At 33.3% G+C, this 18,600-nt stretch overlaps 1 protein-coding gene across 1 annotated transcript; it reads right to left on the reverse strand.

Annotated features, from left to right (window-relative positions):
• Positions 1–6,174: 6,174 nt before the first annotated feature.
• LOC128224239 (uncharacterized) lies at positions 6,175–15,289 on the reverse strand. Its single transcript, XM_052934031.1, has 6 exons — positions 15,099–15,289; positions 12,339–12,427; positions 11,419–11,545; positions 10,209–10,413; positions 8,634–8,823; positions 6,175–7,923 (listed from the first exon to the last, which is right to left on the reverse strand). The coding sequence occupies exons 1-6, from the start codon at positions 15,272–15,274 to the stop codon at positions 7,565–7,567; spliced, it is 1,146 nt and encodes a 381-aa protein (XP_052789991.1). The 5' UTR covers positions 15,275–15,289; the 3' UTR covers positions 6,175–7,564.
• Positions 15,290–18,600: the final 3,311 nt, after the last annotated feature.

Here is an 18,600-nt window from a genome sequence, read left to right on the forward strand (position 1 = left end):
TTTGCAGTCGCCTCCCTTTTGTGAGCAAAATCCTTTTTGTTTTTGTGAGGATTCATTTAGTGAATATAAGCGATTTTATTTGTATCTGTTCACAAATCAAATAAACCATTTCGCTAAATGAGTCTCTTAAATATATGAAGTATTTATTTGTTCATATCGCCTAAGACCAACATGGAACAGTTTCCGTCATCCATCCGTCGTCTGTCAACAAATGTTTCAAACTACATCATATCCTATACCAACTGGCCAATTTAGGTAAATGTCTTTGGATGGTGCCCCTTTAAAATTGCTTACTGAAATAAATTCCATGCCGAACACCGGTTGCCATGACGACCGAAAGAAAAACTTATTACACTTAAACATATTATCGACGAACACCATGAGATCTAACGCTTAGGTGTGTTATATAGTAAAGTGTTTCTCTACAAAGATCGTTGAAAACTGGCCGCGTCCCGAGGGTCACACGTTTCTTACATACATGTAGTTATATAGGAAAATATTGCAAAATCTTATTGTCTAAAAAGTCGCTGGGCCCGGACCCTTTTCGTGTGTAACACCATAAAGTTATCCTCTATCAGTTGTGCACAAATCGTGTCCCTTGGGTCAAAGCAATCCCGCCCCGGGGTCAAACTTTTTATATAGACTTCAATTATATACACTTTGAAAGTCATCTAGTCTAAAACCGCTGGGCCAAGACACTTGATATTTTAAATGTAGCATCATACCAAGTTGGCCTTGGAACAAAACTGGTCATGCCCTAGGGTTCACAAGTACTTATATCAGTTTTTTTGGAAAATCTTTTAATCTTTATGAAGCAAGGGTGTACTTTTATTGAGAAAAATAACCAATTAGCGCCCAAAATCGGCCCATAAAATGAGAGCTTCGAATTTTGTAACCCTTCTCACGCTATAGTTACATGGGTTACAGCCAAATAAATAGAACATATTACATACAATAAAAACAAAGTCAAAGTTCAACCACAAAATATCGAGTTTTCAGTTTGACATATGATCAGAGTTATGCAGTTACATTAGTAACAATGAGTTACAGCACAGTTTCTGAAGGTTTGAAAAAGTGTTTTTTTCTATCTGAAATAGCGGGTTACGCGGTTACATTGGTTACAACCGGTTACATCGGTTACATCGAAAATTTACATCAAAAATCGAGTTTTCAGGTCGACATATGATCAGAGTCAGGCAGTTACATTAGTTACAATGAGTTACAGCAAAGTTTCTGAAAAGTTTGAAAAAGTGTTTTTTTTCTATCCCAAATAACGGGTTACGCGGTTACATTGGTTACAACTGGTTACATCGGTTACATCGAAAATTTTCAAAGTTCAACATAAAAAAATCGAGTTTTCAGGTCGACATATAATTAGAGTTATGCAGTTACATTAGTTACAATGCGTTACAGCAAAGTTTCTGAAAAGTTTGAAAAAGTGTTTTTTTTCTATCTGAATTAGCGGGTTACGCGGTTACATTGGATACAACCGGTTACATCGGTTACATCGAAAATTTTCATCAAAAATCGGGTTTTCAGGTCGACATATGATCAGAGTTATGCGGTTACATTAGTTACAATGAGTTACAGCAAAGTTTCTGAAAAGTTTGAAAAAGTGTTTTTTTCTATCCCAAATAGCGGGTTACGCGGTTACATTGGTTACAACTGGTTACATCGGTTACATCGAAAATTTTCATCAAAAATCGAGTTTTCAGGTCGACATATGATCAGAGTTATGCAGTTACATTAGTTACAATGAGTTACAGCAAAGTTTCTTAAAAGTTTGAAAAAGTGTTTTTTTCTATCTGAATTAGCGGGTTACGCGGTTACATTGGTTACAACTGGTTACATGGGTTACATCGAAAATTTTCAATGTTCAACATCAAAAATCGAGTTTTCAGGTCGATATATGATCAGAGTTATGCAGTTACATTAGTTACAATGAGTAACAGCAAAGTTTCTGAAAAGTTTGAAAAAGTGTTTTTTTCTATCTGAAATAGCGGGTTACGCGGTTACATTGGTTACAACCGGTTACATCGGTTACATCGAAAATTTTCATCAAAAATCGAGTATTCAGGTCGACATATGATCAGAGTTATGCAGTTACATTAGTTACAATGAGTTACAGCAAAGTTTCTGAAAAGTTTGAAAAAGTGTTTTTTTCTATCTGAATTAGCGGGTTACGCGGTTACATTGGTTACAACCGGTTACATCGGTTACATCGAAAATTTTCATCAAAAATCGAGTTTTTAGGTCGACATATGATCAGAGTTATGCGGTTACATTAGTTACAATGAGTTACAGCAAAGTTTCTGAAAAGTTTGAAAAAGTGTTTTTTTCTATCCTCAATAGCGGGTTACGCGGTTACATTGGTTACAACCGGTTACATCGGTTACATCGAAAATTTTCATCAAAAATCGAGTTTTCAGGTCGACATAGGATCAGAGTTAAGCAGTAACATTAGTTACAATGAGTTACAGCAAAGTTACTGAAAAGTTTGAAAAGTGTTTTTTTCTATCCCGAATAGCGGGTTACGCGGTTACATTGGTTACAACTGGTTACATCGGTTACATCGAAAATTTTCAAAGTTCAACATCAAAAATCGAGTTTTCAGGTCGACATATAATTAGAGTTATGCAGTTACATTAGTTACAATGAGTTACAGCAAAGTTTCTGAAAAGTTTGAAAAAGTGTTTTTTTCTATCTGAATTAACGGGTTACGCGGTTACATTGGTTACAACCGGTTACATCGGTTACATCGAAAATTTTCATCAAAAATCGAGTTTTCAGGTCGACATATGATCAGAGTTATGCGGTTACATTAGTTACAATGAGTTCCAGCAAAGTTTCTGAAAAGTTTGAAAAAGTGTTTTTTCTATCCCAAATAGCGGGTTACGCGGTTACATTGGTTACAACTGGTTACATCGGTTACATCGAAAATTTTCATCAAAAATCGAGTTTTCAGATCGACATATGATCAGAGTTATGCAGTTACATTAGTTACAATGAGTTACAGCAAAGTTTCTGAAAAGTTTGAAAAAGTGTTTTTTTCTATCCTCAATAGCGGGTTACGCGGTTACATTGGTTACAACTGGTTACATCGGTTACATCGAAAATTTTCATCAAAAATCGAGTTTTCAGGTCGACATATGATCAGAGTTATGCAGTTACATTAGTTACAATGAGTTACAGCAAAGTTCCTGAAAAGTTTGAAAAAGTGTTTTTTTCTATCCTCAATAGCGGGTTACGCGGTTACATTGGTTACAACTGGTTACATCGGTTACATCGAAAAAATTTCAAAGTTCAACATCAAAAATCGAGTTTTCAGGTCGATATATGATCAGAGTTATGCAGTTACATTAGTTACAATGAGTTACAGCAAAGTTTCTGAAAAGTTTGAAAAAGTGTTTTTTTTTCTATCCCGAATAGCGGGTTACGCGGTTACATTGGTTACAACTGGTTACATCGGTTACATCGAAAATTTTCATCAAAAATCGAGTTTTCAGGTCGACATATGATCAGAGTTATGCAGTTACATTAGTTACAATGAGTTACAGCAAAGTTTCTGAAAAGTTTGAAATTGAATCATTGAGTCAGACATGTTTTACCTGTCTTATGTTCTAAGTGATATTTCATACACATGGGTCAGTATTTGTTTGCATTTGTTGTCTTTTGTATTTGTAATGCTTTTGCAATGCTTTGGAATGATCAATCAATTCATGTTGTATTTAATTAGTTTTGTTACATAATTTCGTAACAGGTGATTTTGTATTGAAATCGAAATGCCAGTTATGAGATGCTCTTTTTTAATCTATTTCCATAAAAGCACATGTTGGTTTCGTTTACAGTTGATTTTTTCAGCATGGAAATAATACAGACAACGTGAGAGAGAGAGAGAGAGAGAGAGAGAGAGAGAGAGAGAGAGAGAGAGAGAGAGAAAGAGAGAGAGAGAGAGACTGTTGTTTAAGAGCATTCAAACTCTTAAATTGGTAAGATCAATGTTTTGTGTGATGTACACTGTTTTTTGTGATAATTCGTCATGTATATATGTTTTAGCCATTTAATTTAATGAAATAAATTGTTATTCATATGCTTATGATTGTTGATATTTATCGTTTTTAGATCGTTCTTGGAATTATATTAACATTGTTAACGTTCGATGAATATCACCTGAATACAGAGATTTGATAAACATTATTGTTGTTAACTTTAGTTAATTAGTATCCGTAACTGCTGATTGTATCTAAGAACTATATCGAAACCCACCCTCAACTTTAAGAATCCTTAGATATTTAGATAAAGGAAAACCTAGAAAGTCACATTAAATCGATAAGCCCAGATATTTTGTATGTATCGTTATAAAGTGGCCCTCTATTAAGTTTGTTCAAATAGTGTCACAGGGATCAAAACTTGCTCCGCCCTGAAGGCCACAGGTTTCCTATAGACTTATACAGGGATATCTTTGAAAAAGTTCAAATTACATGGCCCAGAACTTTGATATTTGTTATGTAGCATCATATGATGGCCCTCTATCAAAGTCTGCACTTGGGATGAATGCAGGTCCCACCCCCTTTTGACCTACTTTCATATTTTTAAAGCTACAGCAAACAAATTTGGATTTTGTTAACTGTTTTCAACAGCTTAACAAATCATAATATTATTATAGTTATATAAGGTCCATTCTACTACGAAGAACATACAGCTAAGAAATGCGGCCAATGCTTGTTCATATTTTACGATTTATCCTTCTACCGGAAGTGTTTCATATCTCATCTGCCTGGCATAGTTCGCAGGACATTGTTCTATGAGTACTTGTTGTTATTGTTATGTTATTTAGTGCGATAAAAATGTGCCGGATATGGGTGCTGAATAAAATAATCCTTTGAATTATTGAAGCGAATGAGGCAACTCGCGTGGCAATAACATATTATAAGTGTGCATGACTGCTTCCCTTGGAATGGTTAATTCTGATGTCGACACTGAAATGCAAATAGAGCCAGTGTAACTTATGTTTTAGAATTTTAGATAGAAGAAACTTACTATTGTTTAGAAGGAATTGTTGATGCTTATTTTATTAACGAGAAAGTACGATAATGATAGCACGCAGTACGGTGTTGAAAACGCGACAGTACGATAATGATAACCCAACAGTACGATAATGATAACTCGACAGTACGATAATGATAACGCGACATCACGATTATGATAACTCGACAGTACGATAAGGATAACGCGACATCATGATAACAAAAAACGTGATATCGCGATATAACGATGGTGAAAATACGGCAGTACGATGGTGAAAACACGAAAGTTTATCGCATAATCATCATCGTACTGTCGTATAATTGCGTTTTCAATATCGTACTGTCATGTTTTCATTATCGTACAAGTCTCGTTTTTTCGTTATTGTATTGTCGTGATTTCGCGTTTTCATCATCGTAATATCAAGTATCGAGTTTCACATAAATACATTCACAAGTGATTGCCCTAACGGAATTCCATAATATGCAGTAAACAGATAGAATTCAAATAACATATTTCAACAATCAGGTATAATTCATAAATGCATATGAGGTACAAACACAATATTACTCATTAAGTGTTTAGGAATCCACCTAAATGCCTAAGATACGTAAACGAAACATTTTAGACTCATGATAATCGTTTTACGTATCTATTACGAAAATGCAGTGTTATATTTTCATATGAAATCAGACCCAAGACAAAATATTTCATTCAAAAGTTTCAGCTGTTTCATTCAGCAGTTTCTGCTGACATAATACAAATTTAATTTTCTTCTTTAAAACTAATTCAAACTAAAAACGTATCTTTTTCATGAGTTTCAAGATGTACCTGAAGTAATATCAGGTGATATTTTAGGTGTATAGACCAAAACGCCTGGTCAATAACGGGTGAATTAAAGGTGCTATCATAGCTTAAATTCCGTTGTAAAAACGAAAACATTTTAGAGGTCCATTGAGTGAAAGTAGCACTAAATGACACTTATTCTCGCTTTATATAACCATTCATTTTCTTGTTCATTTCGACTGCTTCATCCGTTTTTTTTCCGCATTTTCGCTTACGTCGGCACCCAAGATATTACCTGCAAAAAGCCTTTATAAAATACCATATATAAATCTACACCTGCATCCAATGTAAACATACAACGAAAACATTTTTGAAGAGTCTTTATTTCGCAAGCTCTGATTACATATTAGACTTCAACAATCAATCATCATTCACAAACGTTGTTTAGAAGGAATACAATATATTAAAAATAAAAGAGTGTTTTACATATTGTAAATGGTTTGAACTTGATTATCAAAATATGCTGAATATATCTTATAAAGGTGATCTTGATTCGTACGGCAACAACATTTTTGCATTCAATTAAAAGGTTATTAACCAAATGGTCGACCGTCCATATTATGCATGGACCTTTTCAAAATGAACATTAAATGATCAATGATTCTTAGTGAGCGCGTTATGTTATTGCGCCTTTTTAGACAGAAATCAAGTTTCAATTTGTATAATTGTTTGGCTGTGCATGCAGATTAAAGATATACAACTTATTGCAGTACAAGTTACAAGATCATAGAATACACAAGAAAACAACTAAATAACTAAAAACATGATACAAAATAGTAATATAAGATACTGCATGTGGAGCACAATTGAAGGTTTACGATGCATGGGTAGGCGCATTCGAGATGCCGGGTGACACATTATTATTGTAAAATCATTTGGAAGGCTTTTAAGTGAAGAGAGCTAAAATTATATACCAAAATTAATTTTCAGTACTGTTTGGCCTTTAAAGATTGCAAACTATCCCTGGTTAGGTCAATTGAAATTAAGAACAAACGTACAAATTACCACAATGAAATTTCATTCATTCATTAATTGTACATATAAGATACTACCATTTGAAATGATGCCAACGTTAAATGGGGTCACCAGGCATCAACATTTAACCTTAATGTTAATCACTCGATAGAACGAAAAGCTTGTTTAAACACAGGATACCACAATACAAATAATATATCAAGTACAGTCAGGACAACATCTCCATTTATGGTATAATCCGCCATTAATTCAAAAACATAAGCAAAAGCAGTACAATATCCTGTGGCAAGATGCTTTAATGATATAACTTGTAGCATTAAAGCCAGGAAAGTTCAAAAGATCCCAAAATTACGTTCTTCTTCCAAAAATTAAACAATTTAATATTATAATTTGTAAAGAAACCTGTAATTTTATGCAAGAAGAAATGCAATTAAAGTAATATTGCAACTCTTGTTTTGGATGTTTTTTAAATCATAATTGATGATTTAGTATGGTCAATGCAGCAAAGGCCGTTATGACTGCATGTGATATTGATATTTTTTTTCTCATTCTGACTTGCGATCACCTAATATATGAATATATATATTTTGAAAATGTCTGAGGTTATTTCCATGATTGTTCGCAAACTTTTAGCAATGTACATGTGCATGTGGATACAACCAATATAACTAGCTTTGTGTGACCGGAACAGGCGGAAACAATCATGTTCTCACGCCAGTTAACAAATATGGACAGAAGAATTGTTGCCAAAGTAGCAGACAAATCGAAACGGATGAAGAGCAGCTTTGCTCGGATTGGATATCAATTTTCCATCGCCATCCCTATTGGTGACACTTTTTTGGCCTGACTTATAAGACCACATCATATCCGAATCTTGTCGGTAAAAGATGAAGTCACTGATCTGATTAGTGAACTCTACTTTACTGTCATCGGCATACCAAACAGCCAGGGCAATAGCTCCAGTGTTCTCTCTCTCGCTAGGCAGTTCTCCGTCAGTGCGTTCCTTCAAACCGTCAGCATTGCATCCATCTAAGATATGTTGTGTTGTGCCCCAATTAATAACACCATTACCACGCCCTAAAATATATTTAGTATCAAAGTAAGATATATTCTTAAGTATAATATTCTAAAATGTGTAGTCATTCGATAAGGTGTATAGCGGATTTATATTTGTGAGAAGGTCAGGAGCGACAAGTGTGTAGTATTAGGAGAAAATACATTCGGACAGTTCCAAAAGATATTAAATATATTATATAACATCGAACTTATATACCAGCAATTATTTTAGTTTGAATCTGTTTCGTGCGATAGCAAATAGTCGAGCATTGAGTTTCAAGAAAACGTTTGATAAATTGGATAACCATTTCCATAATAAACGGTAAGTTATGTTTATTAATAATATGCAATCGTTTTAAAATATCAAAATATTAATTTTGACCTAATTTGCTCTGTTTCAAAAGTGAAAAAGTCAGTATGGATGTTACTGCACAATACATATCTTAGGGGGATCCAAAGTTTAGTAATAACTTATTTTTGAAGCGGTTGTGAAGCTAATTATTACAAAAAGATATTCATCCCTCTCATTGGCACAATTATTTGCGATCGTGGTTTCTTATGCTTTTGGGGAATCTGGTGAACCCGCAGGAAACCATTGATTCGGCGTGGTGACCAACTGGGACGTCTTGGTGAGAAGCGATAGCATTAAACACTGTGCTAACCTGACCACATATAACATTACGTCAAATCTTCAATCCTCCCTAATTTGTAAAATTAGAAGCGTGCCGTACCTGGTTTCGAGAATGTATTCGTTTGAATATTCGTTGCATAATTGTAGGTGCTGTTCTTCAGACGGGTAATTGCACTGGTGTTCCACAAATCAGGATTGTAGTCCGGTAGCTGGTACAACTGCGTAGGATCGCCTTTTCCTTTTTTTTCTTTACTATTCGCACTTGTTTTTGACATCTCCAAGTGTGTACACTGTAATCGAGCAAATCACGTTACGATGGAAACAAAGACAATTAAAAACAACACCAGAATAAGCGTAAAACAACTAATATCAAGAATCCTTTAAAGTGACACTCTTATTCAAAATAAATGCATACCCTGTATAACAAACATAAATATTGACTGATATACCTTCAACTACTTACTAAATAATGCATTAATGGAAAGTATTAATTACCGATCACAATATTGTAACCGTGTATGTAATAGTAGAAAGCGCACAAAATATTAAATGATTGGTGAATGCTAAAAGATTTACTGTGGTTTCATAAGGTAAAAATACCGTGTTTTATGCTCATTTCTTTCAAATTAAACACATTATCCTTCAAAAGAATCTTTGTTTTCGACATATATCAATCTCTTTTGATGAATATAAACAACTTCATTTATTTTGGTAATCTTATTTGAGAATAAGAGTGCATCTTTAACAGCTATGCAATTAATTCAAGTACCGCATAATAAATAGCGTATAGCTCATAACTATTAAAATACAACAAATGAAACATTCATGTTTAACAATATTCAGTCAAATCATTAATGTTAATCACATGGAGCATTGCACATTCCCTACAAGTAAATTTAAGAATTAAACAGTATTTTCCAATAGAACATTAAACATGTACAAACACTAGGAGGAAATGTTCACCGGCTCATTAAAGTATTTACCTGACGTATACTTGAAGAATTAAGTAAATTTAAAAGTTGCAGTTGAGTTTGAAACTCACTTGCGAAATTTATCTAACACTTGTACTTGTAGACTCGCTTATATTTTTTCGGGTATTATCGTTATTCTAAACGTGTACTAATTGTTTTAATTTTATAAGTCTTTATTTTATGTAGATATTGAAAGCCTTGCCAAACGCAACGTACAGGAACAGAACATATTTCTTTCTTAAGATTGAAACAAAAAAGAGTAACCATATTTCCGTTTTTCACAGATATGTACAATCTGAAAATTATATGTTATTATTACAATAAGCACAAACTAAATCGTTTTCCCATAGCAGTTATAGAAAGTTTGCGAAGCAATGCATATATGGGTACTTGGACGTGCTGGGGACCTTTGGCGCGCTATGTCGTTCAGGTATGAGTACAATTTACAAGATTAGAATAACATTAACGATACTATCAAACAACTGTATGCGGGCAAGCATATAAGTACAAGCATATATTGAACTTTCGCAAACGCTTTTCAACTCAATTGCAACGTTTATATGTACGTCCAATGCACGTTCAGTTGCAGCCCCTGTATTGATGGGATTAAGATCGCAACACTGTCAGAGCACTGCCGTAAGCGTAAATGATTCATACAAGTAAGTGATCACTTTAATGGTAGACTATTACTTTTGACAACTTACTACATCAATCCACTGCTCCACGTGAGTATATACTTGTCTAGAAACGGGACCGGAACCGGAACCGGGAAACATACGCAGGAGTTTGCTCTCCAGATAAGCGCTTTTACCCTTTCCAACAGTCAGTTTGATAATCTCTAGAGTTGCCCGCTTATGCGAAGTTCGTTTGTGGACAATAAATCCCCTGTATCCGGGCGTACTCGCCAATCTATAAACGTAAGACTAAATATAATGCCGGAATAGTGACGGGCATTTATATATCATATTTGGGTTGATTGCCATTTTGTCAATGGCAAAACAAACACTCGCATTGTCAGCCCGAATGTATCCGAACGTGTCCTATGACTTAACATACTTTTTATAGCCATTCGGGTGACCAGATTAATTATATTTCCCTTGATGTATGCGTTTTCGAGATATGTTTATATGCCAAACATATTTCCATGGGGCGAATTTGTACTCGGAGCCAAATTTATCCCCGTGGGTAGATTTGCACATGTGTTTTGTTTTGGCTGCGTTTTTTTAGTTATTGAGAACTTTGAAACATAATCATAAATCTAATATTACTTACGTACATTATATCAATATTTGTATTTTTACCAAACTTAATCACTGCGTTATTAAGTTGCAGTTATTTAAGGAAAATTATTTAGAAATGTGCATCTTTGCATAAGATTCGAGAATGTGTATAAATTTTCAGCTGAATAGGAGTGCGGTACCATTCAATTCTGATATCATATGAGACTCAAAGAAAAAAAACAAATACCCAAACTTGAAAACATAATAGTTAAATTAGCAATAAACATTGTAATTCAAACACTTTAGTACTTGGAAGTAATAGCTGCCAAGAAATTTGAAAAAAAAATAAAGTTTGACAAAATAAGAAAAGTTGCATTTACAACTTTCCGTTATTTTGTCATTTAATTACAGTTAATCCATGCCAAAAACTACTAACATAATTTGTTTTCAATTGTTACGTTTATATATCATTAACTTCTGAAGGAACATATTTTCCCAGCATACTTGGGGCAAATTTGTTCTCAATAATGCTTTTATGATTTGGCGAGTTCCGACCCGTATTTCATAATAAACCTATGGTTAATGGTTTGAACCTCATTTTGTTTTGGTTATTTATTTATAATTCGATTCATTAACCCCTTCCGCAGGATATATTTGTTAATGAGTAATCACTAATAAAACTGCTAGTACTCACCCTGATGACTGAAAGGTTCTGTGGTTATCAAAAATCTTTATATCTTGTCTCTTATCCTCACTGACTTCGATAATCGGATTTGGCTGTCCAGAAAACACGTCCAGCTCGATTACATATGTTGCTGTCTCTAGTAAATGTACAATCAATATACGAGGATACTTAAAAACGTTATGTTATAAATGATATAACATACTGAACATTGCAATTTGGTGAAGTCTTTATATATAAAACATGAATATGTCATAAAAATCGATGGAGTTAAGAAAAAGTATTTTAAATTCATTTTAAGTTTTTACCGTGTTGCCTAATATGAATGGCAGTTTCCTTATTGTAATGGTGAAAAGATTCAATTCGTTAAAATAGTTATAGTTGGTCAATTAAGTTTAAAAGATTGCCATAGTAATGGACTGCTTAATCAACTAACATGATTGTAATGTTGCTGCGACGGAGACGAGGCGGCTATACATAACTAGAAATGACTTTCAAAGATAAATTGTTCAGTACAAAAACATAAACCAAAAGCAGACTCTGGTGGTTTTAATAAATACAGAGATGATTGATTGTGCAGAGGGGCAAACATTATGGAGTAACAAGAAATCGAATTGATGTATTTATATTGTTTTGCATATTTACCACATCATTTTAAGAATCATGGCATATTTAAAAATGATAAACTACAGGGAAACGCATGCCTATATTTATAGGAATAGTCTCAAGTCTGCCCGTTATCATATATTTCAAAACAAACCATATATATATATGGTCTCAAGGTTAAACACTTTTAAGAAAATTGTTGTCAACTTGAAAGAAATACTTTTATAAGACATCTCTAGCATCAAATGTGATGTGAAATTAACACGGTACATTTATCATTAATAACATGATATGAAAGTGGTAAAAATTAGATACATAAAACTTACTGAGTTTATACGCTATGATCTCGTCAAGCTCCATAGTTTCTTTTTGTAAATCCTTCTTTCTTTGACGCTGCTGCGAAGTTGTCGTTTTTCTTTAATAAAAAATGTTATCCAAATAAGAAATGTTAAAGGTGATATCGTAATTGGTATCGACAACCAAAGAGCAAGACTTAACTAGCCCAGAAAGTGCTGTATTTTTTATTTACTTTTGCTATTGTATACCAAAGGCGGGAATATCAATACATACAATTTTGGTATTGTGTATTAAACGTGGATATATCGATACACTCAAATTTGTTATGACCATAGGGCCAAACAAAAAAATGTTTGTTAAGGGCAACCTTCCCAAAATTTCTTGTTAGGGTAGGTAGGAATTTTTTTTATTATTATTTTGTTTTTCAAAATCTGTCGTAAGTTCTACATTACTGTCATTGCCTGACTTGGTTTTATCATATAAACAATAATTCTGATTAAAATCTGCATTTATCCGCCCTTCGTAACTCTCAATTCGCTAACGAATATTTTTTTTTTGCTCAGAAACGGAAAAAAATAGTTAGGGTCGGCGCATTTTTATAGGTGAGGTCGGGTTACCCGAAACAGACATATTTTTTTAGGCCTAGGCGAAAATATCAATACATACAAATTTGGTATTGTATATCAAACGTGGATATATCGATACAGTTAAATTTGCTATGACCAAAGGCGCAAATATCAATACAAAGAATTTAGGTATTGTATATCAAACGTGGATATATCGATACACTCAATTTGCTATTGTATACCAAAGGCGAAAATATCAGTACATAAATGTTGGTATTATATATCAAACATGGATATATCAATACACACAAATTTGCTATTGTTTGCAAAGGCGGAAATAGAGGATATTTGTTTATTTCAGTGTAATATCGTATTTTATTTCACGAGTGTCATAGAAAAACATATTTTCACGAGTGGCGAAAATGGTGGTTTTTACGCCGCTACCCGTGGGGCGCCCTTCATGCAAAATTATAGCTGTCAACGTTTCTATTTTCGGTTTGCTGAGAAATAGTTCTCTGCTATTCATTCGTATAGCTTATTATTCGCTCGTTTTTTAGTGCAAAATTTTTATGAACAGTAAACAATGAAGTTTTATAAGTGCACATATGTTCCAAAAAATAATGAAAACACTTTTATTTTAAGTTGAGCATGAATAGATTACCAAACTACTAAGCCGCTATTTAATGAATGAAAATTTGGAAGGTCAAATGTGTTAGCAAAACAAATATTTATGCGGATACTCATTGGATTTTAAACATTCTTCTTAGTTAAAGACTGCATGTGTTTCATAGTAAACTAATATTAAGTCATCTTACTGTCAGGGACCAGTCTGTTTCGCTTGAAAACATGTTTGTTTTCCAGATAAAGAGTGAATGATACGCTAGATTGTTGACAAATTTTGAGGTGTGGGTGGGGTAAAAAATATCGGATTATCTGTAAATTGTTGTGTGAATTTTCCAGGAAGCTCATTTTACGTACTATATCGGAAAACAGTTCAAAATACATTTGAACGATGATCTAAAATTATATTTATGTCCGAACAGTTGTTTTTGTCTGTAATTTGTTTGGTAAGAAAGCAAATGTTCGAGCATTCAGCTTCAAAGATCAGGAAAATGTTTGAAAAACGGGATAACCGGTAATAAACAATAAGTTGTTAATTTCCAAATATATATTTATTTAAATTTATAAAACATTTCTTTAATTAAAAAAAAATGACAACATTTACTGGTTCAAGGTCCGGTGTTCTGTTTTGATCAAGGCAAGTAACTACAAAGGAATTTAAAAGTAGTTCTGAAAGTTGGTATTTTCACTCCTTATTTTGCAGTGAAAATATCAAACTGATATTTTCACTGTTGTAATTTCACTGTTTAAACCCCATATGTCATCGTAAAGCATGAAAGAAATACCAATACACACGTTTTTGCTTTGGTATATTAAAAGCGAATACACTTTATATTTATTTAAAATGCCGAAATATCAATGATCATAAATTTGCATGCCAAATGCGGCAATAACAAAACACAAATATTTGATATTGTTTATCAAATTTGGAAATATCAATACGCATTTTTTCTATTCTATAGCAATTGCGCAGATATCAGTACACACAATTTAGTTATTGTATTTATATCGAATGCGGCTAAATCAATTCATACAATTTTGCTTTTGTATGTCAAATGTAGATTTATTTTAATTAGATTTAACTTGTTGCTAAAATTGGCTGCATATTTTCCTAACGAATATGATAATGCCTCCATAGATCTTAACAATTTATCAAATATAGTCAATCAATAATCATTTCTAAAAAATAATGATATGTTTTGTTTTTTCTATTACATTATTAACAAGAACAACTTTGTATTTAATATCAAAATCTAGCATGCATTTAAATAAATTTAAGTTATATTTTTCTATTATTGCAGATTTTTATATAAAAACTGAAAATAGACAATTTCAAAGGTAGCACAATTGTCAATTAGCATCATGCGTGACGACCGCCCTCCTGTGGTGGTGTCCGAAACACGCCAAAGAGAGCATGATTTCCATCCAAAGCAGAGATACCGGGCGTCTCGGAAAGAGCGCTAGTACAGTAATAAACCTATATAATAAGAAATATGTTCAAGCGCGATATCTAGAGTTGTTGTCCTCACCACTGAGCTGAAATAATTCGTTGTTAAATTTAACAATACCAAGTATCCAATAATCTATCTTCAAGTATCTTACCTTAAACTTCCGAAGGTCCAAATCTCTAAGTGAACAGTCCAGTAACTTGTGTGCTGAGTATCTCTACCTTCTCGAATTTTATTCCTTCTGGCGGAACGCAGGTCGTGTGACAAATATTTGTGGTTAACTCTTGTTAAATCAAGCAGAAGCGGAATGTAAACTTGCAGCGAACACATGAATATTTTGACTCAGCACTTTTAAGTTAGAAAAGTCATTTTTTATGATTAGCACCTGTTTTGCTGGCCTTCGAATGTATTTGTGACTATTATAAAGAATCGAAACAAATTTATAATCACATTACAAACCAAGAAAGTATACAGGCTGTTTATTTATTTACGTACATGTGAATAGTTTGATCATAAATGGTACATAGTAGAATAGCTTTGCAATATAGGAAAATACAATATGTAATAATAAAGCCATTACATACATTTTAAGTACAATACAATCATACGAAAATTGTGCATAATAAAGTAAGTATACCAGGTAGAGTAGAGAACGAACATAACATAGAGTTAACAACACAACTGCCATTGTACATAACACAGTTAGTATACCAGATAGAGTAGAGAACGAACATAACATAGAGTTAACAACACAAATACCATGTGCGTATTCTATTGTAATTGATATTTTGTCTTATGTTGTGTATACTGTATGTATTTATTATGTTTTGTGCAGTCTGTTTTATTATTTACATTTAACACAATATAAATAAGCGCATTCAGATTGAACAAAACACAATTAATAATGTAAAAAAGGTCATAAATACTGTGCACAAAATGATAAACACTATTCAAGTATTCATTAGGTATTAAATCATGTAAAGACACCGGCAAAAGTGCACGGAGCAAAACAATGTGTTTGCGTATCGTAATGAAGAAATAAAAATGCAATATTTATATTGCAGTACACAATGTAGTAAACTTATTGGAATAATGGTGTAACCAAAAAAAGAACAATTCTTCTTTAGACTGGAAAATCGTCTAACTTATAACAAGAAAATGGGTTGCATACTGCGCAATTGCTAATATGAACTTTGTCATGCAAACAAGGAAAACGTTTTTGGCATGTTATTTGAATAAAGACAACTGACAGCTGATTTATATCAGGTGGTAACATGAACAGATCGAGATGAGATTTTCCTTATATTTTGCAGGCGTATTCATAATGTTTTGCATTTTCTTTTAAATTGGTTCTAAATTAGCATATATTGTTTCATTTTTCTGCACTGAAACATGCGATTGCAGGATGCATAGCTTACTAAATTGCAAAATCTTATACATTTGCAAAAGATAAGTAACTTAAAATTATCATATTAGACATTGAATACCATTCTGAACAATAGTATAGATTAGGTAAGATTCAAAAATATTTCAGGTACTCAGTAATCAATCTCCTTTGTTAACATCGCAAAAGATAGATTTTATCTTTTTAAGTTCCAATTTCAAACTGTACTGTTTAAATAGCAAAAACACACTTTATCCTTATTTCAGCCTCTGTTTATATTAATTTCCATTTTGAAGGCTCAAATCCTACCTTTTGGTTGAAGTGTTTGTGACTGCTTGCTCATTTAAACATTTTATCTAATTACTTCAAAGCTCTTGCACATACACCTGAACTTAATTAACCGGTACATTAATCAAAACATAGCGTATGTGCGCAATTTCAAACTATAACCTACAAGGGGTCTTTGATTACATGCATAATTATTTTGCTCATGCTTTTTTTATATCAAATTGAAATTGCGGTGTTGAACGTTTAATTTAGTAAGAATAGTATGGTTGTGGGGCATGGTGTTCAGCCAGACTGTATTTCTTTTAAACTACTGGGGGCACTGCTATCAAAGCTAGGAGCGGACGAAATGAAAAGAAGCCACAGTTCTTGATCCACTTTCGCCCAACAGCGGGAGGGGTCAATGGTTAAACTATACCTAAGCTGATCGTCATATTTTATCCAACCATATTTGCTTCGTTTAGCAGCAGTTCTGATTAAGCTGGCATATTTCATGAGGTCCTGTGATGCATATGATGCAGGGTTGAAATAGTTGACAAATGATAGCATTTTACATATAAGGCAGATTTCACATATGGTGAAGTAATATCGTTATTCCGAACATTATTTATCCGAAATTGTCGTTATTTCGAAATTATTTTTCGGTCCCGATTTTACCCCTTCTTCGTTTAACTATTTTTTAAATTTATAATCCGAAACAGCTATTCAGAGAAAATCGCTATTTTGAAGTAAAAAATACGGTCCCGATTTGGTATTTCACACCTATTTATCAATCCTTATTTCGAACTTGATCATCTCATAGTTTTTCGCACTATACTGCGAATGCATTCGGGCATCGGCTTGAGGTGACAATGGAGCATAAGTACCGCTTGTTAATGAATGACATTGAGCACATGTATGTAACAAGCATCGATGTCTGAGAATGAGTGATTCATTTTGGTGATGCAGTGTCGATATAATTGCTGGTTGACACCTGAATATCATTCGAAAATGTCACATGGGATTTGATCGCCGCACTGCTCACTCGATCCGCTACTGAACAATCCGGAGAAGTGTTGTCATTTTGTTTTAAATGTTTAGTGTTGTTTTAATAAAGAGGTATAATAACGAATTATTTGTCATTTATTAAACAATCATTCAACACACATGTATACGAATGATCACTCAAACCGAATGACACGTATCGGTAACGTGTAACCAATATTGCAATCTTCACGACTTAATATTTCACGTAATATATAATTCCAAGCGCTGTCACACACACACACGCACGCACGCACGCACGCACACACACACACACACACACATTCACTTTTTATTTTGTCACGGTAACATATCGTTACAACAGAAATGTAATAACATATACAGGCAATTGGGTAAACAACATGACGGAAAATAACAATTGAGGCAATTTTACCACCGGTTACCGTGACAAATCGCTAACAGGCATGATAAAGGAAATCAATGTAATACAAAGTTGTACAGCTTAAGAATTTGGCATGTATACTACTCATTGATCTGCTAACAGATTTGTAGTATAAAACAAGTCCCTTAAACTTGCCTCGGGATATTTTATGAATGGAAATTCGCCTCGTTTCGTTGGCTAACGGTACAAAAAGCACGTGCAGAAATTTATAAATAGTGTAAGTGGTCTTGGACTTGCTACAAATTTAATATGAGATTATTTAGATTTAACTAGTTATGAATAATGGACTTTGTTGAGATAATGATCGCTGCGTGATTTGGAATATAAGCCTGGAGGTAAGAAGAAGCAGAGGAATTAAAAATTGTTGAAATTTCACGTGATTCAACAAATATCTGGCGAACTTTGACAGATTAACGAGAGGTTTTTTATTACTTGTATTTAGGAGCTCGCTATACTTTATCATATTTGGATGCTGCCAATAATATCGTGAAATGAGGATTTTTCTTTGATCCTGGAAAATTGTGCACGTTAGTATGTAATGGTAGCTGTCGCCAATGTCTG

The sequence above is a fragment of the Mya arenaria genome, chromosome 17, assembly GCF_026914265.1.
Source record: "Mya arenaria isolate MELC-2E11 chromosome 17, ASM2691426v1".
Taxonomy (NCBI): domain Eukaryota; kingdom Metazoa; phylum Mollusca; class Bivalvia; order Myida; family Myidae; genus Mya; species Mya arenaria.